Source organism: Lissotriton vulgaris, chromosome 3_1 (assembly GCF_964263255.1).
Source record: "Lissotriton vulgaris chromosome 3_1, aLisVul1.2, whole genome shotgun sequence".
NCBI lineage: Eukaryota > Metazoa > Chordata > Amphibia > Caudata > Salamandridae > Lissotriton > Lissotriton vulgaris.
In genome coordinates this window covers 1235631517-1235655677 of record NC_141689.1, presented here as the reverse complement: position 1 = coordinate 1235655677, position 24161 = coordinate 1235631517, and the positions used below count along the sequence as shown (strand labels likewise).

Sequence of the window (24161 nt, the reverse complement as noted above, 5' to 3'; positions counted from 1 at the left end):
GTTCATCCAGGCATGCACAGACTTAATCCTCAAACAGTCTCTAGTTTACCGTCTACTAAGTTTAAGACCCCCCACTAAACCAGTTCAACACATAGTGCCTATAATAATTTAATTTTAAACTGTACTGTTACATTAGACATAAAAAGAGAGGTGTGCGTAGTACTAAAGGCTATCATCAACGTCAGTCAATTTATTTTTCATAACAATCACATTATGAAGGCCATTCATTTTTAGGTTTCTTTTATTCGTATTTTATTAGACTGCGTAATTTCTGTATAGTTACTTTAAGCAAAGTTGTAATACAGCTGACATGTTTCGCTCAACCAGATAAATAAGTCTGTGGCAATCTCAGGAGAAGTGATCATATTGTTTGTGTTTATGTTCATTATAAGATTAGTCCTAAATGGTAGTATCTATGGTCCAAAGCTATAGTTCTAGAATTAGGTATCTGTGTTTTAGAAGGTAGAGGCCATGGAAAAAAGCAGTTCTTGAGGTCAAAGGAGAAATAGAAGCAAGCAGTCCACTTCTATCTCATCCAGGTCTATTGCAAACAATAGGAATTAAGAGCTCAGCCTGGGTCATGTCAGTGTCTCATGTGATCTGTATGTTGATTATCCAGTCAATCTGCTACGGCCTACAATTTTTCACTGCTGTGCCAGACTGAGGGCCACTATATGGGAACTTGTCCTAAAATAGGATCCCATTGCATTCCTGTTTTGCTCTAGGGTCCACACCAAAACTGGTGGTCTTATTTTGGCACCGCAGAACTACTTTCCCATTGCCTGTGTATGTAACATATTTACACAGGTGCTGCTCATCCAGACAACAAGGTTCATATGGCATGATAAATGACAGAGGTGATGTCACTGTTACAATAAGTGGTTTTGTTCAATTCGGACTGTACAGATGATTTGAGAGATGAGGCACTTCCAAAGGAACAACAGCACTAGTAATAGCAGGTGCCAAGGGAAGAAATGCTTCATAGTTGGGTTCATACTACACAAGTCACGCACACACATAATGTCCTAATTCTTGATCTTAGGTTTGGTAAATGTAGCAAATGTAATCAATAGAGACAATTCTTGAAACACACTTAGGGGTTAAAGCTGCGGGAGTGGCCCAGTCTGTGACACCGTTAAAGCAGATCCCAAGCTGAACCACTGGTGTGATTGATCCACAGCAGGTCAGGGGAGGGGGCTGCACTGACATCTCATGGGGTGCGCCTTATGAAGGGCTTCATGTGTATTTGGAGGAAGGGTAGATCAAGAACTTGTGATAACACTCAATATGCACTGAGGCAAAAAGGAATCATGATGAAAACAAGCCAGCTCTTGGCATTGCTGTGGGGAGGGGGGAATGGGGGAGGAGAAATGCGAGACACGGCCTGGCGGCCGTGAAAGTGAAAGTACGGCCGGCCGTGAATAATTAGGGGAGAAGAAATGCCTGTAACAAGAGGCTAATGCGGGGAGAGTGCAAGGACAACCATGAAAAACAAGCTAATGGTAGCACAAAATGAGACGGAGGGCATTGCTGTGGGGAGGAGGGAGGAGAAATGCGACACGGCCTGGCGGCTGTGAAAAGTGCGAAATGATCCCTTTCAAGTGAAGCTGCTGGCGGCAGATGGCTGGCTTTCATGTGCACGCACTTTTCAGGTCAATGCGCTTGCGCATTGAGCTTGCTTTTCACGGGCACAGCATGAAATTGCCCGATGGTTAAGCTCTCGTTAATCCCCTATATTCTCGCAAACTCAATGCGCAAGCGCATTGACAGGCGAGACCTAAAAATGGCAACTAATGCCAGAAATTCCACTTAGAGGTAGGAGACAATATGTAGTCAAGGCTGAAGAAATATCACTGAGCTTTCCCTCCCTCCCAACTTCCAAAGCGGTAAGCAATGGGATCATGAGGGCAACCACTTGCCACCCTTTTACAACAGAGAAGTGATTATCAGGAGGTTCCTGAAGAAACCACAGAATAGGTATCTGGGAGATCCTGGCAAGAGTTCAAGGATTACCTCTCTTGGCCTTACAATCCAGATGGATACAAGGGTTCAAATGCAGGACTACAGAGAAGTTCAACAACATCTATTGTAGACCATGGGCCTGATCAGCTTAACCAAGTTGGCAGAAGCAGATTATAAGAGTATAGAAAAATGTGCTCATTTGTTTTAGTTCACTGCTGACCCCAACGGATGGTCTGATAAAGGACAGGCGCACGTGTCAATACTCACAAGGCCACTTTCGAAAAGAAAATATATATATATATATATATATATATATATATATATATATATATATATATATATATATATATATATATATATATATATATATATAAATATAAATAAAACGCTCCAATTCCTCCCAATCTTCAGCGAAAGGATAAGACAGCAGTCGGAGGGCAAAGTATGTCAAAACACGCTAGATTTTACTGCGCGGAAAGGGCACACACAGACGTGTTTCGGCGTGCTGCCTTCGTCAGTGTGTGTTACTATATATATATATATATATATATATATATATATATATATATATATATATATAAATACATTTTTTTTTTTTTTTTAATTATCTGATTGCCATGACCAAACACTATTTGCCAAGACTATGCACAATATGTGAATCTACCTTTTTCCGAACCTCCTAAGCTGCCACTGAGGCACAGCGCCATACAACATCCAGTAAACAAAGTTGAGGAACAGAGAAGCACAGCAAGATGTCTCAAAAATAAAGGGTGATTGAAATGTCTGTCAGACATTGTTAAAGAGAAATGGGTGCAATCCTTTACTCCATCTACCAATATAATACTTTAGAAAGCAACAGACATTTATTTTTTTAGAACAGTGGTTTAAGAATTATTTCCTATAGTTTAATGTGAAATAAACCAATGATTTATGGACGAGCAATACTCACAAAAAATCTGTATGAGAAACTAAATGAGCTAAAGCACACGCAGTTAAATATATTTTTAACGAATTTCGACCATTATCAAATTAGTCAGTAAATTACATATCCTTACCTTCATGTAGTTGACTATCTTAGCGAGGACGCCGAACCTATAACCAGAGCTTCCAGAGAGAGCTTTCAAATTAAATGATCCATTGCTAGGATCTGAAAAACAAAAATAAAAGATAGTCTTTAAAACAATTACAACATTCATGCTTTTCCAGGTATTCAGTGTTCAGCTTATTAAGACAAATTCATTGCCTCCATAAAAAAAGAATAATGCACGTAAAATTATCATTAAAGCAGAAAAAATTGAACATTTCCAAAAAAGGAACTTTAATCCTCGAGTTGTATACCGTCATAAAATCATTACTTCATAATAAAAATTAAATAACCGCCAAAAGCAACAGCAGCTGCACGGATGCTGTATTAAAAATAAATTCAAAAGCATATTGAGTAGTATTAATTCCACCACTTTTGAGTAAGAGGCGTAGATGAATTTTTCAGCAGTGTAAATGCTGAGAATAGATTTAAAGACTGTGGCAGAACAAACTGAAAAATAAGCGCCTCCACACCAAGGCCAGTAACATATCTCCTACTAACTGCTAAATATGCTTCATTAGCAACATAAATTAACATCCAGCCCATTATTTGGACTGATTAGCTCTTGAGCGACATTTAAGTCTTCAGACCCCTTGCATGAGTTTTGCCTATTTTTTTACTGCAACAATTGGTTGTGTTTTAATTAGGCCTGGGCGGTAAATTCCGTTCCGTTCGCGGGATTTGGGTAATTTTGTGTCCCGCGGAGAACGCGAAATTGCCCAAAATTCTCCGTTCCATGACTTTGCAAAATTTTTTGCTTGTTTGCGTTCTCAAATGCGTGTTTGCAAGATATGTCCCCCCGAGCACGCAAACAGCGATTGCGAACAGTAAAATAGCATTGCGAACAAGCAATTCCGCGTGTTCCCGGAATTTCTGCATGTTCACTGAGATTTTTTACCGTTTCACGGAGATTTGCGTAACGCGATTACGCAAATTCCTCCCACCCCTAGTTTTAATCTGTTCATTGTACACCTGATCATTCAGGTAAAGGTGTTGTCTATAAAGCGCTTCAATTCCCAGTCATGGTAGACTTCCATGGCTAAAAAATAACCTAAAATAAATTCAATAATCATTCAACGAAACCAGATTTATACAGAAATTCCAGGTAACTACTTATTTCACTTCCTTTACTGAAAAGACTCAAAATGAAGTAGATGCATTTTGCAACTAATACATCTCTTAAAGCAACAAGTGCCATGAACTGAAGCTTCCATAAGCTTATCTTTCAATGAAAGCCTGCCGTTGGCAACCCCATCTTCGGTTTTAAGACATCCGTGAAAATAATAATTTTCAATTAGGCTCTGTATGTATGCTGTTTCCAGCGGGTTTCAAACCCAGAAAATATTTTAAGGCCCAAGCCTGCGAATGAAGAAATGTATTAAATTAACAAACACACAAGGAATTTCAAGCCCAACAATTTTGTGTTTTCAAATAATTATACCCAGTTCTTAGTATGTCGATTCAAACTCTATCCATTTGTGGAATGCTAAAGCCTTTCTCGAGATTTCACTTTCAAATCCTGAAGATCAGCTTGGCCTTTTGATAACTGTGGGGCAGCTCCAAATAAGGCAATAACAGAAACATTTTGGCATTAAGATTTAACTAATGGCCCAACAGAGCCGGTCACACTGAAAGTTAAATCGAATTAGCCAATTCAGGGGTCCCTGGCATCATTAGTTATTGGTTCCAGCGGCCGGAAAACAGCACAAGTTACTTTTAAACAGGACTTTCCATTATTTGTTTCAGTCAGAGTTTCCAAACTGCCCTTCAAAACCCACCTGTCTTGACCTTGACAAATGGAATAATTTGAGCCTCTGAAGTGTTCCTGTTAGTTTATTAAACTTGCATTATGAAAGCATATGGCTGGTTTTCTTTTAGGATGTTTCCCATATGGGTTCTGGCCTCGGTTTTCAAACTATTGAGGTCCATGGTGGTGGGGTTCCTTTGGAGCACTGGGAGAAGGAGGGTGGCACAAGTGACACTAATGAGACCGAAAGCAGAGGGTGGGCTGGCGGTTCCTGACTTTGAGCTCTATTATTTAGCAGCACAACTCCAGGTCTTAACGCAAGCGATTGCGATGGAGTTTAGAGGCCCGGAACACTTGAACGGCAGGGGAATTCAGAGACACCTATTGTCATTTATAGTCCTGCAACAGAAGCTTAACCTTAGGGATCTCTCGCTGGAAGAGAAAACGTTGAGATTGTGTTGGAACCGCAGCCAACATAAGGCAGAGGTACTGCACCCATATGCTCTTGAAATCCCGTTGGGGATGGTCACAGCGTTGCCCCATGGCGGGGATTGGATATCACTGAGGGAATGGGAACAGGCAGGGATACAAATGCTGGGTGACTTGGACGAAGAGGGGGAGCTATTGCCCTATCAGGTGTTGCAGGAGAGGTATGACCTCTCTGGAGGTGGATTTTTACTACATGCTGCACTAGTGCCTGCTATTAGGAAGCACTGGAGAGAGGGATCAGTGGAGCCCAAAACAACGATGGCATGTCAGTATGTGGTGATTGCGGTGGGGACTGTCAAAGCGGTTACTTGCCTTTATTCCAGAATGTTGAATGAAGGAAGGACCAAAACCACTGGACAGGTTACGACAAAAATGGGAGACGGGCATTGGGAAGTCCATACCTGAAACCATCTGGGGACAGGTTCTTCGTAGGGCCAGGAAGGGAACTAGAAATGCACGGTTCCAACTAGTGCATTTCTTCATACTGCACAGGGCATACTTAATGCCGGGTAAGATCAGGAAATACTTCCAGGTAGAGGACGCAGCTTGTCCTAGATGTGCAAGAGAAGGGGTGGAACTGGAGCACATGATATAGGAATGCCCGGAGTTAGGGGGTTATTGGGAGGAAGTGGGAGACCTATTGAATGCAATCACTGGACGACGGCTGGATTATGATATAGCTACATGCTTGTTGCATTGGTTTCCCCATACGTCCAAAACAAAGGTGACCAGTAAATTTGTTGATATGGGATTGCTATTAGGAAAAAGGGAAATAACAATGCACTGGAAATCGAAGGAGGGTCCCAATAGCAGGAGATGGAAGGCAGAGTTCAGTAAATGGGCCAGCAGTGAGAGTGCTTTGAGATTCCAGCAGGCACGACGCTCAAATAATGAAAAAGTCTTAGAAGCGGCGACGGCCTGAGAGATGCTGGTGCAGTCACTGAATGACCAACAAACAGAGGAGGACTAACTCGGGAGCGTAGTTTGGGGGGGGGGGGGGGTGACCCTGAATATAGCAAGGGTGGGAATGCTTATATGGCGGCCTATCTTAGTAATGTGATTTCTCTATGATATTCATGTGTTACACACCGGTGGCGGGGGGAGGGGGGAGGGAGCTGGATGAGGTTAGAGGCAGTTAGGGTAGTTGGATGGCTCTCCATGCGACGTAGGATGGGGGCCATGAGTAATTTGCACTGCTGCTATTGAATTGGAGATCGGATGTTACAGCTGACTACAGTTCAAGTATTATAGCATAAAGTCCTAGGCATTAACTTGAAGTTTTATACCAATGACTATTATTATGCCCTGTATTTTGTTCATATGCAACTAATAAAAGATGTTTACAAAAAAAAAAATGAAAGCATATGGCTGGGTCTTAACTGGGGTGGCAAAGTGAGCTAAAGAACGATGATGGATTAAACCCAGATCTGTGACTGGGGGTGAGCGTCTGAAAAGTTTCAGCACTCTGTCCATCATCTCCGTTTTTTTTTGTAGCTTTGTTCACCCTATACCCAGACGTAGGTCCCTTGCTCTTTTTGCCACTGGATTCGATCTAGCCTGGCTGATGAGGGGTGTTACACCGAAGCCGGTCCCAGGATGCTTATTTACAGTCAACGGAAAACCTGGCTCGGCATTTCAGGCTGGACAGTTCCATGCGGAACAGGGTCAAGATTGATTTGCATATGGCTGGGTCCGAACTGGGGTGGCGAAGTGAGCTAAAGAACGATGATGGATTCCACCCAGATCTGTGACTGGGGGTGAGTGTCTGAAAAGTTTCAGCACTCTGTCGATCATCCCCTTGTGTTTGTAGCTCCATATAAGGCAATAGCAGAAATCTTTTTTGGCATTATGCTTTAATTAATGGCCCAACAGAGCCGGTCATACTGAAAGTTAAATCTAATTAGCCAATACAGGGCGCCCTGGCATTATTAGTTATTGCTTCCAGTTGTGGGTCCAGCCCAGGTTACTTGAAACAGGACTTTTCATTATTTGTTTCAATTAGTCAGGGTTTCCAAACTGCCCCTCAAAACCCAACTGTCTTGCCAAATGGAATAATTGGAGCCTCTGAAGTGTTCCTGTTAGTTTATTAAACTTGCAATATGAAAGCAATGATGTTAACTAATGCTGTAACCTAAGCGAATCTTTATCAAATATATCAGGGCAAGCTACATAAAGAAGAGTATTTAAATGCTTGCCATGTACTTCCAGGAAAAAAACAACAACCCGGTGCCAAAGACTAGGGCGTCTCAGAAAGATAAAGGGTGAAAAGCAGAGCAGACAGGATACACCCCTGTTTATTGCAATTGTCAGTGCTTATCTACTTGGGAATGAGTTACATCCACACTGAATTTTAGGCCACATATTAGAAGGAAATGTTTTAAAGCCAGAAGGATGGATAGTACGCCTAAAGACTCGACCTTAATGATGATGCAATCCAAGTCGACAGAGTCGAAGGCTTAAGACTACAAAGCAGCAGGAGCGTATATCACAATACTCAGATGACATAGTGGTCTACCTCACCATTCATAAGGTGTTGCGCATATTGGATCTTTTCGGTGCCTACCCAGGTTATCGGATTAACTGGTCAAAGTCACCGATCTCTCCGTTGGCAGGTGGTGAGGTGAGGTGAGGTTCCCCCGATCATGCCAGGTGCCGCTCTGAGTTGGAGGCTTCCAGTACCTTGGGATGTATATTACTAGAGAACCCCGGGACTCTTGACAAAAATCTCCAGCCGCAGTTGGGAAGGATGAAAGGTCATGTATGGAAAGACTGAAAGGGGATGTGAAACATTGGGGTACGCTTCCAATGACCCTGGTGGGAGATGCGGTATTATATCAAATTATGACACTGCCGTGATTGCTTTGTGCGCTCCAAAATATGCCTTACCGAGTCCTCAAGGACTTTTTTCGGAGGATTGAGTGCGAAGTTCGCCTTTGTTGTACCAGGGCGGAGCGCAGCGCATGGCACTTTCCAAGCTACACAGAGGGGTCAACGAGGGTGGCTTGGCGATCCCAGACATCACTAAAAATTATTGGACGACCTAACTCCTTGTGGTGAATGAATGGGTCTTTGCGGATCAGCAGGAGCCGGCATATCGCGTTGATAGGCAGGCTATGAGGGGGCAGAGGATACAGGCAATACTCTACTAGAGGGAGGTCAATAAGTGGTTGCCACATCATATGCAGCAGTTAGTTATGGCATAGTGTGAAGCAACATGCTTCTTGGGGTGGGGGTCGAATAAAGACAATGACCCCTCTGTGGAGCAGTGATTTGCTTGGTGAGGTAGGTGGGCTACGGGTCTTCTCCAAGTGGGAGCTATTGGGGATAGAACACTTTGGAGATGTTTGGTGCAATCAGGCCTATATCATGTTTGAAATCCTAGGGCGAGAGTATGAGCTAAGCGATAGGGAGAGGTATAGATATATCCAGCTGGGGCATGCCCTGGCATGGCATGTTCGAGAGAGTGAACAGTTGCCAGATGCCCCTCCCCTGAAAGATCGCTTCTTGAAGGACCATATCCCTGACAAAGCTATATCCATGATATACCATTAATTGATCAATAATTTGCATGATCCCTGTGGGGCATTGAGGGAGTCCTGGGCAGAGCACCTCAATAGTATAGACAATGATGATTGGCGGGAGGCCCTGCAGAGCCCTCGGGAGGTGGACATTCAAGAGTGATTAGGCCTAGTTCAGCTTTGAGTTCTGCATTGCTCCTATTACTCAAGGACCAGGTTGGTGGTAATTGGGAGGTCACCCACCTCGCTATGCCTGAGGGGCTGTGGCAGGGAGGGCACCTTCATTAAAATTCTCTGGGATTGGCAAATGATACAAACATATTGGTGTGGGGTAACTTAGACAATGGCGGCTGTTATGGTTCAGGAGGTACCTACGGATGGGAAATGGCTCTTGTTGAGGATTTCGGGGGAGACAATATGGCCCACGTATCAAAATATTTGGTTGGCACTGGTGGCAGGGGTGGCTAAAAGAAACAGTGAGGGCCTGGGGCTCATCGACTCCGCCCTTACTCTCTGACTGGAAAGCAGACCTGGACTGATGCCTGGGGAATAAAAAATGGTTTACCAAAGTAGAGGCTGCCAGAAGAAGGGGTAGAAGATCTGTGGAGCATGGCAAGCCTATAGGGGTTTTTGATGTTAATGGGGAGGGTGGGTGCTTGGTTTGGGGGGGTGTCCAAGGACCACACAAAGGTTCTTGTAGTTTGATTACTCTACTGCTCTACGAGGTTAGTCTCTGCCTTTTGTAGTGTTGATAATATGCGATTAGTCATGTCCAGATGTGCATTCTACTGTGCTGAGTATATTTGAACTAAAAACTATTTTTTTTAAAAAGACAGCAAAAATAGGACTAAAAATCTGCAAAAAAGCTGCCTGCCTGAATGGACGTCGGCTCAATTACCATAGGGCGAGAACCTGATGGGAGATAAAGCCCAGCCGTTTCGCAGGTTGGTCATTTGCATTCATAAACCACATCTTCAAAGCACTGCAGAAATATTCTTCCCATCATTTTAGCTGCAGAATCAGGCAGCGAGATAAGGCATTATGCAACTGGATTGTTTTTGGTTTTATTGTGTGTGGTCTTGCTGCAAACCGTTCCAGCTGACATTTCCGTTAGGCATTTTTGGTAGATGTATAAATTGAGGCAGTCTTGGAGACCTGTAGTTCCATAGCAACAAACAACCAAAATAGTCGTGAATAGTTTGTGCCAATAATTGCCTCTTCCATCAACCAATCCTCGGGGTATAAGTGTGTCTCGAGTTTAATAACGCATTATAGCCCACTGCGGAGGGTTGTACACAGCAAGTGTTTGGCATCAGTCAAAATAGTAGTGCTCCATTTGCCACTGTGCAGCTGTGTAAGGGGTTTGCACATTAAGGACCTTTGAGAGTGAGGGCTGACAGTTATTAACAACAATCACTGACAAATTCAATATGTTGGGCCTATAAGAACTATTGGCTTTGCAAATATGTGCTAGCCATACTAAACAAAATGATAAGACACAATGACACGATCACCACATTATTTTGTAGGCATACACGTGTGCAAAGCACACGCGTGCACCTACAAAAGGACAGTTTTTAATCTACGGATTAGTAATGGCTCTGTAAAACAAAACAATGGAACCCGAAAGCACGATTTTACAATGTGACACCTTTTTTCTTTCACAAAAACTTTAATCGATGAGTGGGTTGCACAAGTAGGTTGGGGAGGGAGTGGGTGGAGGTGGGGAGAGAAGCAACAAGAGGGAGAGAACACAGGTGAAAGGGAGCAATGTCGATCATTGGGAGGTGGCTGGTTGAGGGCAGCAGCACACAGTTCACAAGAGAACCAAAAAAGTGTGAGTGGTGGGAAAAGAGCGATCGGAGAAGAAAAGCAAATGAGGGAGACAGCTGGAAAACACATGCACACTCATGGAGTGCTTAAAAGAAAAAGGTTGTTTCCTAAAAGCAAGCAGAGTAACAGAAGCTAGCCAATCAAAAAGATGGTAAAGAGGCCATGTTCCATGAGAGGAACACAAGATAGACAGGCTAAAAGAAGGAAAGCCATCCAATGGAAAGCAAGCGAATAAGAGTGACACTAAAGCCATCCAATGACAAGCAGTGGGCAAGCTGCAAGCCTGTATAGGTTCTTGGTAAGCCCACAATAGGTCTTTCTCAACTAAACAGCTTATTGCCTGGTAGGCTTCACATGAAAAGTAATGATCCCCCAAAAGACCATCAATTGGAGTTCTGTATTAGTAAGGCTGGGACAGGGGACTGGATTATTGCAGTAGCAATATTTTGCTTCATTACTTTACTGTTTGTTCACACAATACCTTCAAACTCTGTCCTCAAAGGCTAACACTTATTGTATTTTTATGATATTCATTTTTAGCAACAACATATGTTGAACAAATGTAAATGGGCTTGAGTATAAAATAATTCAAGCTATTTCTGCTCACCCTCTTGACTACTCCACATCCCCTATTGTGAGTATTAGTAACGACATGTCTTGCACAGACAGCTGCACTGTCAAGCTAGGTCTAAAAAAACAAAAACATTGGGCCCAAAAAATTGAACAAAAACACTAGTACATGGACAGGTCTGAGGGCTTAAGTTACTAATATGTATGACAACACTGGATGGCTTGAATAAAGCTGCACACAGCATGGAAAAGTCAGTAAAATGTGCAAGCGAAAATTGTACAAGGATATATTGGGAATAAAACAAAACGCAAAGAAAATAAAGAGCAATGTGGGACAGTTTATTTCACTTTTTGTTAATAGGATTCTGCAATAACAAGGTTTATATTCACAAACTGGGAAATATGCATTAGTGGTTCACGGACACAACATCGATGTAAAAAATACCTGTGTTAAAAATATTGAGTAAAAAATATCGACTCCTATACTTAAAGAGGTAAGTACAAAAATATGGACTAAAAAAATATTGATGTAAAAAATATAAATGTATAAAATATCGACTTATATAAATATAAAGTAAAATAATATATGTTAAAAATATATATTAAATATAATTTTAACAAAATAAAATACATTTTATACATTTTAATAAAATATAACAAACTTAATAAAAAATAAACACAAACATAATTTATACATATATATTTACTTTAAAACAATTAATAAACTATTATTTTTAATTTATGTTAAAAGTTTAAAATAACAAAAAAATTTAATATATTAATGATTTAATATATAAAAAAACAAAAATCCATAATAAATTAAAACAACATTACACCATTACAAAATATTTCAATTTACATTTCACATTACAATCAGTGCAACAGTAGGGTAAGTGTTGGATAGCAAAGGGGTAAAAATAGCTATTTAAACTCCAGTGAGTGCAACAGTAGGGTAAGTGTTGGCTAGATAGCAGAGAAATTAAATGTACTATTCCAACTTCAGTGAGTGCAACAGTAGGTAAAGTGTTAGATAGCGGAGGGGTAAGAATTACTATTCCCACTCCAAAAAGTGCAACAGTAGGTACAGTGTTAGATAGCGAAGGGGTAAAAATGTCTATTCCGACTCTAGTGATTGCAACAATAGGGGAAGTGCTGGGTAGCGAAGGGGTAAAAATTACTATTCCCACTCCACTGAGTGCAACAGTAGGCTAAGTGTTGGATAGCGGAGGGGTAAAATGTACTATTCCCACTCCACTGAGTGCAACAGTAGGATAAGTGTTGGATAGGGGAGGGGTAAAAAATGTTATTCCCACTCCGGTGAGTGCAACAGTAGGGAAAGTGTTGGATCCCGGGGTGACAAAAATTACTATTCACACTCATACAGTTCTAAATAATATTTAAAACATGAAAAATCAAATATATTAGATATATTAAAACATTATAATAATTACATATAACAAAAATCTACAAAGATTATATAAAAATAATGTTAAAAAAATGTTTAACTAGAAAATATTTACAAAAACATTAATACATAAAAGCATTTTCTACCCTATAACACCACACCAAAACAAAAACACATCAACATTTTAAATTACATTTACTTCCATAATTAACATAATTAATATTCATTTAAAAAACAAACCTTAATTGACGACACGCTTTAACTCTATAATATCAACACACACCTAAATGAAACTATAAATGAATAAAACAAAATTAAAACTTATTTTTACATTAAAAACTATTACTAATAACTAAGTAATTAAAATGTATTTAATAACAACCCTTTACCCCTTTATTTTATTTATTTATAAAGTCTTATATAGCGCAAACGTGACCCACGAGGGTATCAGAGCGCTTTACAATAGAAGAATAACAGTGGTAGAGGTAATCAACAAAAACATATATTAATAGAGATATAGATGAAAAGTATATACATATAAGAAGTAAAAGACCAGCAACACATCTGCAGAACAACGTACATTAGACATTATGAAGTCAGCCATTCGAATTCCTAGATCGATTAAAGGTAGATATATAAAAGTGAGAGAGCTAAAACAGATCTTGATCCATCGAAAACATTAATCAGCAGCAATTGTGGGGGATGTGATGAAAAGATATACAGTCAAATACAACCCATACTTAAATTTAGGATATGAATTGTTCATTAGTAGACTTTTTACTTCCTTTTTGAATACAGTAAGGGAGGTGATTCCACGCACTAGGGGTGGTAGAGAGTTCCAAATCTTTGGAGCAATCCCTGAGAAAGCTCCACAGCCTGTTCTCTTCTTCCGGAAGGATTGGGGTTTCAGAAGCAGAGTGCTCGCACTTCGTAGTTGTCTGCAGCCTCCAGATTTTTCCAACTTCAGTGCCAAGTAGGTGGGTGTATTGTTGTGGATTGCTTTGTGTGTCATGCACGCCACTTTAAGGTGTATTCTTGCTTCATACGGCAACCAGTTCAGTGCTTTCAAGGTTGGTGAGATGTGGCTGTTTCTTTGGTTCCTGATACCAGTCTGGCAGCAGCATTCAAAGCTGCTCTCAGCGGTGCAAGCCTGTATTTAGGGAGACCAGAGAGGGTGGTGCTTCCGTAGTCTAATCTAGGAAGTACAAGCGCTTGTACAACAACTTGCAAGTCAGCCTGAGGGAGGAAGGGTTTAAGTTTCCTTAGTATACTCATTTTGTGATTAGCACCCTTGGTGGCCGTAGAGATGTGCGACTGCATATTCAAATGTTTGTCAATGGTGACACCTAGGGATTTTGCCGAGTCTATGATGTGGGGGACACAGTCAAAGGAGGTTAGGTGTTTTAACTAGAGGTCTATCTTTGGAGTGTAGTTTGGTGGTGAGATGAGAATGAATTCTGTTTTTTTTGTATTCAACATCAGATGATTGTTGGTGAGCCGGCTTTGCGTGTTCAGAAGCGTAGTATTAAGAGCAATGAAGTCATCTGGCGCGGTGATTTTAAGGTATAGCTGGGTGTCATCCGCATATATGTGATATAGAATGTTCGTAGACTTCAGAGCATTCGCCAGGAGCTCCATTGACAAATTGAAGAGAATGGGTGAGAGGGCAGATCCCTGGGGCACACCAAGAGTGACCATGGAGGGTTGCAAGAGTGAGTTCTTCATTTTGAATCTTTGAGATCTGTTATTCAGGAAGGAGGAGAACCACTGTAGCAAAATGCGTGAGAGGCCCATCCTTCTTCCCAATAGGGCTAGGAGCTTGTCGTGCTTGACCGTATCGAAGGCGGACGATAGATCGAGAAGTATCAGCAGGCATGACTCATTTCGATCAAGCATGATTAGTATATCATCCATAATATGCGTGAGCGCAGATTCTGTGCTGTGTCCACTTCGGAAGCCCGATTGGTGACTGTCTAAGAGGTTGAAGTTCTCAATGTTGATTACATAATTATATTTGAACACATTTCTCCAATAGTTTAGCCAAGGTGGGGATATTGGTAAAAGGACGGTAGTTGTTAGGATCAGATGGAGAAGCGCCAGCCTTCTTTAGATTAGGAGTGACCTGTCCTACTTAAAGACAGTCCGGAATGGGGGCGTGGCCAAGCAGCATGGCCGACAGGACGTGAGCTTCACCAGCTCCGTCCGAGGACCCTTTGTATCCTGCCAAATAGATCCTTGCTGGACCCCCCCATAGGGGTGCTGACGGTCCGGATCCTTTCTCGTCCCGTCTGGGACCACCACGTCGCCAGGAGAGCCTCTGATGCCCCGTTGAAGCCGCCGGAGAACACCGCGGCGCTCGGTGAGATCCGCCTGTCTGTACGCGAGACCGCGGACTGGGCCTGCGCGAGGGAGTAGCGGTGCGTGCGGCCCGCTTGCTGAGGAAGTCTCCCAGCTGGGGAGGCGCTCGAGTGCACGGCGGACCTCCTGATGGTCGGGGACCTGTGGTGGACGTCCTGAGAGGCCAGTGGAGGGCTGAGCTGGGGTCCGGTGACTCCCGCTGACCTGTGCAGGGGGTTGAGGTGCTGGCCCCTCCCCCCACCGACCCGATCCTACACTGGAGCTCCCGGCTGCGGAGTGCAGCTCGGGGTGGGTGTTTCCGCTGGTGCCTGGGACTCTGCGCGACCTCTTGGGGACTGAGGCGGTGTAATCGCCGAGTGCTGGACGCTGGCCCGCCGGACCTACTTACACCAAGGCCCGCCTCTGCACTGGGAGCCGGGCAGCCTGTCCCCTGTGGTTTCCCTGTAGCTGTGGGGATTGCGGCCTCCGTCCCTGCTGCGGGGTGCTGCGGAGACCATTCCGCGTGGAACTTGCACTGGCGCTGTAACTAGTGGCGTCCTGCAGTGTCGACTCCTGGGGGACGCGGGCGATTTGGGGCCCCCCATAAACTACGTGCTATTTTCCCCGACTGCCGGAGCGCCCCCCCCCCTGTGTGGCAGCGGAACTCGGACTGTGCTGCCCCGAGGGGCTCGAAAATCGCATTGTTACCCCTGGAACTGGAGGGGGCTCGCCCGAGGTGTGCTGGCTGGCGGTAAGCTGCTTTTACCCTGACTATTGGAGGTCCTCCCGCCCAGCTCGGTGAGTGCATCTTGCCTACTGGTTGCCGCGCTCTCCCTTGGCTAGTGGTGGGGGTCGTCGCTTGGGCCGGATTTGCCTGGTACGCCGTCCTGAATTGTCCTCTCCACCGGTCCTCCCGCCCTAGCTCTGCTGCTGGGATCTGTGCCTACCCGGTGGGACCGGGCGAGTCCTAGCTGAGGCGCCTCGTGGGGGCTCCCGGTCTGCCCGCCAGGATGACAAACCGCAAGGATAAGCCTGAGAAATCCTCCCAACCCAACACCATCGTGCAGTATACCACCCCAAGACTGCCATCGCAGAGGATCACGCGGCAGACGGGACCGGACGATGGGGGCGATGGACCGCATGAACCCTCCCGGGCAGAGATCCTGAAGGCAATCCAGGGCTCCCATTCTGCCTTGGAGAGGCAGATCGAGACTGTGTCGATCGATGTAAATCTCCTCCGGACGGACCTCCGTAAGGTGGCGGACAAGGTCTCAGATGCGGAAGGCAACATCACACAATTGCAAACTGAAGTGGCCTCCCTGCAGAAATCGGTCGCGCACCTGACGTCCACTACCCGTGCTCTGGAGAGGAGAGCGGAAGATGCGGAAGGCAGGGCCCGCCGGAGCAACATCAGGGTCCTAGGCGTGCCGGAGCGCCTTGAGGCGGGAAACGCTGAACGCTTCTTGGAGACGTGGATCCGTACCCAGCTATGCCCGACCGGACTGTCCAGTGTCTGTTATTGAGAGGGCACACAGGGCCCTGGTTCCCCCTCCACGCCCAGGCGAATCACCTAGAGCCATCATTGCAAAGATTCTAAATTATAAGGATCGGGATTGTATTCTACGGGCCGCGAGAGAAATGGAGTCCATCACCATTGAAAATAGTCGTGTTTCCATCTACCCCGACTATACTCCGCAGGTGCAGGAGCAATGGAAGTCCTACCTGGGAGTCAAGCAGAAACTTCGGGACATGAAGCTGCAATACATGCTCCTTTACCCGGCCAAACTCAAGGTGCTCTCCCAAGGGCGCGCTCACTTCCTTGAGTCCCCGGCGGAAGTGTGGGAGTGGCTCGAGATACGGGGAGACGACCTACCTCCTGGTGAGCGGGGTGGCCCCCGCGAGACCTGGGGGACCCGGCCCCCGAGGCGCCGGCGAGGCAGAGGGAGACGCAGGTCTGGATCCCGGGGTTCACCCGAGTCCCGGATTACCGTGGGCGAGGATGGGGCGCTCCACGTGAGACCATCGACGGCGGGGGCCGCTTCGGAGTCACCTGAGGCCACTGCACCTGGTGAGATCCTGGTCCCGGATACCTTGCAGGAAACCTTGCTGGAGGTACACTCTGCTCCCCCGGTGATACCGGAAACCGCCCTCTCCGAACCACGGCCTGAGTGAACTCTGATATGAGGTACTGTCTTGTTAAAATGTTGTTGCCCTGGGAGGGTCGCCCCTCCTGGTTTTTGCCTGCCCAGTGCTGTCCCTGCCTGGCACTGGGAACCCTGGTTGGTGGGCTGAACAGTGGATGGACATCATGTTGGCCGAGGCGATGTGGTGAGAGGTCCAAGAGTTTATGGCGTACCGTCGCCCAGCATTGGTATTGACTTTCATGAACATTCCCAGAGACTGTCCTGGAACATTGGGTCCTCGGGGAGTTGGGGGAAAGGGTGGGTGGGTTTTGGTTGGTTGTGTGTGAGTGTGGGGTGCGTGGGGTGTATGGGGTGGCTGTGCACGTCCTGGCACTGGCAGGGGAAGGGCAGGGTAGCGTTCTTGGTTGTTGCTGTCCTCTTGCTCGCGGGTGGGGGGGGGGGGGGGGGGGGGGGACTGGTTTTGATGGGGTGTTGGGTCCTTTTGTTTTTGGAAGGCACTGGCGTGGGATGACCGGGTTGGTGTGTTTTCCTGTTCAGTCATTCCTCCTTATGGGTGGGGGAGGGGGGGGGGGACTGATTCTGGGGTTGGGTGGTTGCGGGTGTTGTGGGGATGGGGGGAGTTGTGGGGGGTATTTGTTTTTGGCATAGTGTGTACTACTGTTCGTGCCCCTAGGAGGCTGTTTGCAGAAGTGAGACCTGGGTGCCCGGATGGGCATGACCAACGCTTATGGGATTCAAATTTTTAACTTGGAACGTGCGTGGCCTGGGTACTTGCTCCAAGCGGCATAGGGTGCTATCCTTCCTTCGTCGGCATGGTGTATCAGTGGCGTGCCTGCAGGAAACGCATTTGAATGAGGAGGGTGCTCTTAAATTGGCAAGGAAATGGAGGGGTCAGGTGTTCCATTCCTCCTTCTCTACCTATGCTAGGGGGGTCCTGATCTGGGTGGCTCCGGGGGTACCCCTAGCAGTCCAGTATGTTGAGGCTGATGTTGAGGGCAGATATGTTCTTATACGTGTGAAACTGGATGGGAGGGACTTCCTGCTGGTGAACTCATATGCACCTAACATAGATGACCCGAGTTTCTTTACCGGCCTGCAGGAGCTTATAGCGACGGACCTGGATGCCCCCCTCCTCTGGCTTGGAGATTTTAATTGTGTACTGGATCCACTGCTGGACAGGCATCCCCCCCGGGCGGGTACAAAACCTCGGATGACGACACGACTCCGGGAGGTAATGGAGAATCTGGGTGCTGTGGATGTCTGGCGCCTCGGCAATCCGGGACTGAAGCTTTACACTTGCTATACCCCCACACATAACACACATAGCAGGCTCGACAGGGTCCTTGCGGCCAACATTGGCGCATCCCTTGTTTTATCGGTCACACATCAGGCCCGGTTCTTATCCGACCACTCGCCCGTGACGTGCACGGTACAGTGGGTGGACCGCTCCTCCCGCCCAAGGACCTGGCGGATGCCAGGGGATCTGCTGCAGGATCCGGTGGGACGGGAACATGTGGAGACGTCCCTGCGTAATTATCTGGACCTGAACTGGGAAGTGGGTGATATCCCTTTTGCGACCAAATGGGATGCCCTTAAGGCAGTCGTGCGGGGCGCTTGTATGGGTCTGACATATGGAGTTCGCAAACAGCTGCTCCGTGACCTCGCGAGTGCTGAGGAGCGCCTCAGCCACTGCCAGTCCTTATCGGACCCGGATGGGTCGAACATGGACTCTGAGCGGACAGCCCGAGAAGGCGTCCATGATATCCTAAACCGGCTGGATAGATTCACTCTTGGTCGATATCGCCAACGCCTTCACCGTGAGGGGGACAAGTCGGGCCGATTGCTGGCCTGGATTCTCCGAAGAGAATCGGCCCCTGCGCGGATTGTTGCGTTGAGAAATCCCGCTGGGGTCCTAGTACACTCGGAACGGGACCTTCTTGCGGTGCTCCGCACACATCTGCAGAAGGTCTATACTGCTGACCCCCTGGTGACAGAGGCGTCCTATCAGCCATACCTCCGGGATTTGCCCCTTCAGACCCTCTCTAAAGAGGATGCTGAGGACATGGATACTCCAGTGACGCTTCATGAGGTCAAGGTGGCGGTGGCCGCCCTGCCGAAGGCTAAGTCACCGGGTGGAGACGGTTTTCCCCCAGAGTTTTACCAGGCGTTTGTTGATACTCTCGCGCCCCATCTCTTGCAGGTTTACCATGAAGCGATGGTGCGAGCTGCGCTCCCGCCCACCATGCAGCAGGGTGAGGTCTGCATGCTCCTGAAACCGGGTGGGGATGACTGTGATCCTACGGCCTACCGGCCGATCACTTTAATCAATACCGACGCCAAAATTCTTACTAAGATCTTGGCCACCCGACTGGCTCCGCATATGACACACTTGGTTCATTCTGATCAGTGCGGGTTCATTCCGGGCCGCAACACCGCCATGAATCTCCGGCGTCTGAACCACGTTCTACATGAGGTGCGCGATAGGGAGGATCCTCAGGTCCTGGTCTCGATAGACCTGGCTAAAGCTTTCGATACAGTTAGCTGGGGGTACCTATTGGAGGTGCTTCGGTTGGCGGGGATGGGGCCCCTTTTCTGCACTTGGATTCGGATCCTTTACAGTGCGCCTACGGCCAGGGTCAGGCTCGGAGCGGCCTGCTCGGAGGAGTGGAGGTTGGGCAGGGGCACCCGCCAGGGGTGCCCCCTGTCACAGCTCCTGTTCGCTCTGGCGATTGAGCCCCTTGCAGTGACACTACGCGCGGAGATGGCACCCTGGGGAATACGAGTGGGGGATGTTGTACACCTGGTTTCGCTTTATGCGGACGATGCGTTGTTCTACCTGACCTCCCCGCGGGAGTCGCTGCCGATCCTGTTACGCCACTTGGAACGCTTTGGTGCAGCTTCTGGGCTGCGTCTTAATCCTGAGAAATCCCTGATCTTTCCCCTTGCGGGATGCGGTGACGACCCTCGTGTGGGTTTCCCGCCCCTGGGGCTGCGGTGGGAGATGGAGGCCTTCCGCTATTTGGGTATTCAGGTGGCTGTCTCTGATGAACAATTGCTGGCCCGCAACGCCGACTGTGTGCTCAGTTCCCAACAACAATCTGTGTCCTTTTGGAATACGCTTCCTCTCTCCCTCATGGGACGATTGGCCGTCTCAAAGATGGTGATGCTGCCTAGAATATTGTATATCCTACAGAATACCCTCTGTCCTCTTCCTCCTCGAATTTTCAACAAGCTTAACACGATGCTTACCTCCCTGCTCTGGGCAGGCAGACGCAGCAGAGTTGCGCTGCGCACGATGGTCAGGCGCTGGGAGGAGGGGGGCTTGGAGGCCCCACGCTTTGATCTCTACTATTACGCGGCCCAACTTATACCGGCTGCGCGCTGGTTCGCGGGCGCGGAAAATTGGGAATTGCAACTCCTGGCTGGTAGCGCAGATGAGAGGGCGTTGCAATTGGCTCTGATGCGTGGCAGAGGTGCGGATGGCAACCTGCCGTATATTGTTCGGCATACTGCGGGGATCTGGCAGCGAGTGGTGGAAAGAGTGCTGAGACGGGCCCCTTTTCATAGGGAGCTGCCGATATGGATATTGGCACCGGTCGCTCTAATGGAAGAGCACATGTCGTTTCGGGAATGGCGTGAGGGCGGCTGCGACACATTGGCAGACTTATATCCGGACGAGTCCTTTGTGACCCTGGAGAGAGCTGTTGAGGCCTTCAGTCTTACGGGGGGCCAATACCTTCACTATGGAGGCCTGCGGGACATGGCGAGAGCGACGTGGCCACAGTTCCCTGAGGCTCCCCAGGTGTCCCATACTTTGAATATCTTGCTATCGTGCGGCGCGGGACGGCGATTGATAACGCTTTTCTATACAGCGATGAGAAGCGACTCGGCGCCTCCGGTGTCTCCGTCCTGGGCGGCGTGGGAGGCAGATTTAGGGGTTGCCTTGGACCCGGGACAGCGGAGGCGGATAGGGACGCTCACCAAGAAGGTATCGTGTAACGCACGTTTCAAATTAATCCATTTTAATTTCATGCACCGCACTTACGTAACCCCAGTTGCTCTGCGCCGCATTGCGGCGGATAAATCGGATGCCTGTCCTCGGTGTGGTTCAGCAGGAGCCGGATTTCTCCATCTAGCTTGGGAGTGCCCACTAGTCGGGGACTTCTGGAGGGTAGTGGTAGCCTACATCCGGAGGGTCACGGGACTGCGTCTTGACCTGTCCCCGATCCATTGCTTGTTAGCCCTGGTCCCCAAACCTAAGAAGAGGAATCTGTCATATAAAATGCTGCAGCTGCTCTTAGTGCTGGCTAGACGGCGGGTGGCTATAACCTGGATGGGACAAAGGGCGCCAGATATGACATTATGGCTTCGGGATGTGGGGGAATGGACATTGGCTGAAGAAACGCACATGCAGCATACGCGTAGGGATGAGCGGCTACAGGAGGACTTACTTGCATGGCGTATGATGTGTGCGGTGGGGTCGACTGACAGCGACTCCGATGCTACTAGTGCTGCATTGTTCTCGTCCGAGGAATCGGGACCTGAGGAAGGGGTGGCGGGGGCTGGGGAGGGAGAGTAGGGGCTGGGGTTCTACCCTGATGACTACGCACATGTTCCTTATGTCAGTTTCTGTACTTGCACTGTATCCCGTGGATCTGATTCTTGCGTTTCCTGTTCTATCTGCAACTGTTGGAGCCGTGCTGGGGGGGTGAACTGCGTACACATGTATTTTCTGTACCTTGATGCCAATTTTGGGGAGGGAATGTATTGTTTATTCTGTTGAAACAATAAAGTTTTTTTTTTCTTCACCCTTAAAAAAAAAAAAAAAAGACAGTCCGGAATGACACCTTCAGCCAGGGAGGCGTTTACAATTTTAGACCATAATGGTAGTATAGAAGTTTTTAAGATCTTGAAACGGGCAGGTGGCAAGGGATCCGAGGAATGATTGGAAGGGTTGATTGCTTGGAGAGTGTTATAGATAGTTTGTTGAGAGATTGGCGCAAAGGTGTGCCAGGAGGCGATGTTTTTTGCAACTTCCCTTGGGTTGATAAAATTAGAGTGAGCTGGGGGGGCGTGGCTAGCAGCTGACAATGGCGGCAGCAAACTAGAGAGGCTCCCGGCGTAAGGCGGCATCCCGCATCAATCCGCATGCCTATCCGCCCAGCGACAAACTCAGACGGGATGCCCCGGGTCCAGTGACCGAACGGCACTCAGCAGAGAAGTTTCAAAGCAGCGGCGCACAGGGAACTGGTGGAAAAAACGACATCCCGAGCAAGGCCTAGTGGCACATGGAAAGCAGCGGGCGTTGGTTAAAGCGGTGTCCAGGCGGAAGTGAGGCCTCGACGGTGTTCACCATCCGAAAAATGCTCGTGGTGAAGAACGACTCGAGCGAAAACGGCGGTAGAGAGCCTGACGCCCCCGCAGACTATCCATGGGCAGTGTATATCGTCCCACGACAACGCAACACTGCGGGTAGCGGCAACGCAGACGGGAAACGAAGCCCAAAAAAAAGTGCGACGACGCCGCCATTTTGAATAGCCTATGCCATTCCGGGCACGAACTCCCTCGAACAATAGACAAGACAGCCCGCGCTGAGGTCTCAGCAGGCCTGAAAACGGAACCTAATCTCAGCAACGCGACTGGGGAAGAGGTGTGAACCCCCCTGTGGAGCGAAAGCTCGGAAAGACCATTTGCTACACTTGGACATAGTGAACGACCTCATAGCCGAGGCGCAATCGGAACTCGAGCGACCCTTCGATCACTCTCCTCGGGGGAAGACTTGGCAAACTACCACTAAAAGCTACGCTCAACGGTGGACAAACTTTTGGTATGTGATCATGGCGGGCAGAGGATCTAAGCATAATTCCACCCAAGCTAAGCTTGACAAATTTGCATACGAAAAACAGAATCCCCCCCCCTGTCAGAACAACGCAAATCACTGGGCAAAGGGATGGAGGGAGACGGTGCAAAGAAAGCCACGCTGGAAGACGTGCTAAGCGCCCTGGCCCAGGTGCAAGAGACGGTAGGGGCGACAGCAACGGAGGTAACCCTTATTCGTGCAGACCTCCAAAAAATGAGTGAAAGAGTGAAACAAGTGGAGGTGGTCACCAAATCCTTGGTGGAGGATGTGTCGGATCTGCAGGTGGAAATAGAGAAGCTACAGGCTGATAATAAATTGCTCAAAGAGAAGCTGGACGACCAGGAAGGACGCTCCCGGAGGAACAACGTACGTATTTTAGGAGTTCTGGAATCGGAAGCTACGGGTGCTATGGACCTCTATGTGGAAGACTTGATCAAGAACCAGCTTAATCCCAAGGGCCTCTCACACTTTTTCTCTGTTGAAAGGGCCCATAAAGTGCCAGGGGGGAAGCCGAAACCAGGGGGCCCGCCGAGACCGATCTTGGCGAGACTCTTTAATTTTCGCGATCAAGACACCATCTTGCAGGCGGCCAGAGTGGCACCGGCCATCCAAATTCAAAACTCAAAAATATCCTTCTTCCCAGACTACACGGCTGAGATCTCGCGAAGGAGGAGGACATTTCTAGAAGTGAAAAAGACACTGCGAGAGCAAGAGCTGCCCTACTTAATGCTGTTCCCGGCCCGGCTTCGGGTGGTCACCGACAAAAAGGTCTGGTTCTTTGACTCCCCGGAGGCGGCCAGAGATTGGCTCGAGGGTTGGCGCACCGCGGGACCTCCGCGTAGGTCCAACAGAACAAATCACGGACACCGCGACGGCAGTCGAACTGGGTCACAAGCAACAGGCAGAGGAGGCGCGAAAAGTCGCCGACACAAGAGCTAACTGAGGCCGACGGAATGGAATAGCACAGAAAGCCCAAAAGAAACAATGGACGCTGACTTCTTTTATTGGCTAAATTTGCACAAGAGTCGTGGATGGACGCTGGCCTGGGTGGCCCTGAAGAGAGCAGGGATGCCGCCTGCCCGGGGAGACGCTCTCCCCCAACGCGCAAGTACTCTGGTTTTGGGATGGGTTAAGCGCTCTGCTCAGTTGGGGAGGCGGGCAGTTGAAGGTCCGTTAAGCAGGGAGGCAGGGAGGGGGAGGGTGAGGGGGGTT

General features: G+C 47.7%; 1 protein-coding gene across 2 annotated transcripts in view; it reads right to left on the bottom strand.

Annotated features, from left to right (window-relative positions):
• GTF2E2 (general transcription factor IIE subunit 2) overlaps nt 1-24161 on the bottom strand; it is a 371015-nt gene that overhangs the window by 198145 nt on the left and 148709 nt on the right. For both annotated transcript variants that reach the window (XM_086961704.1, XM_086961706.1), the window contains exon 3: nt 3018-3109. In XM_086961704.1, the coding sequence (XP_086817830.1) occupies nt 3018-3109 (92 nt within the window). The remainder of the gene's footprint in view (nt 1-3017; nt 3110-24161) is intronic.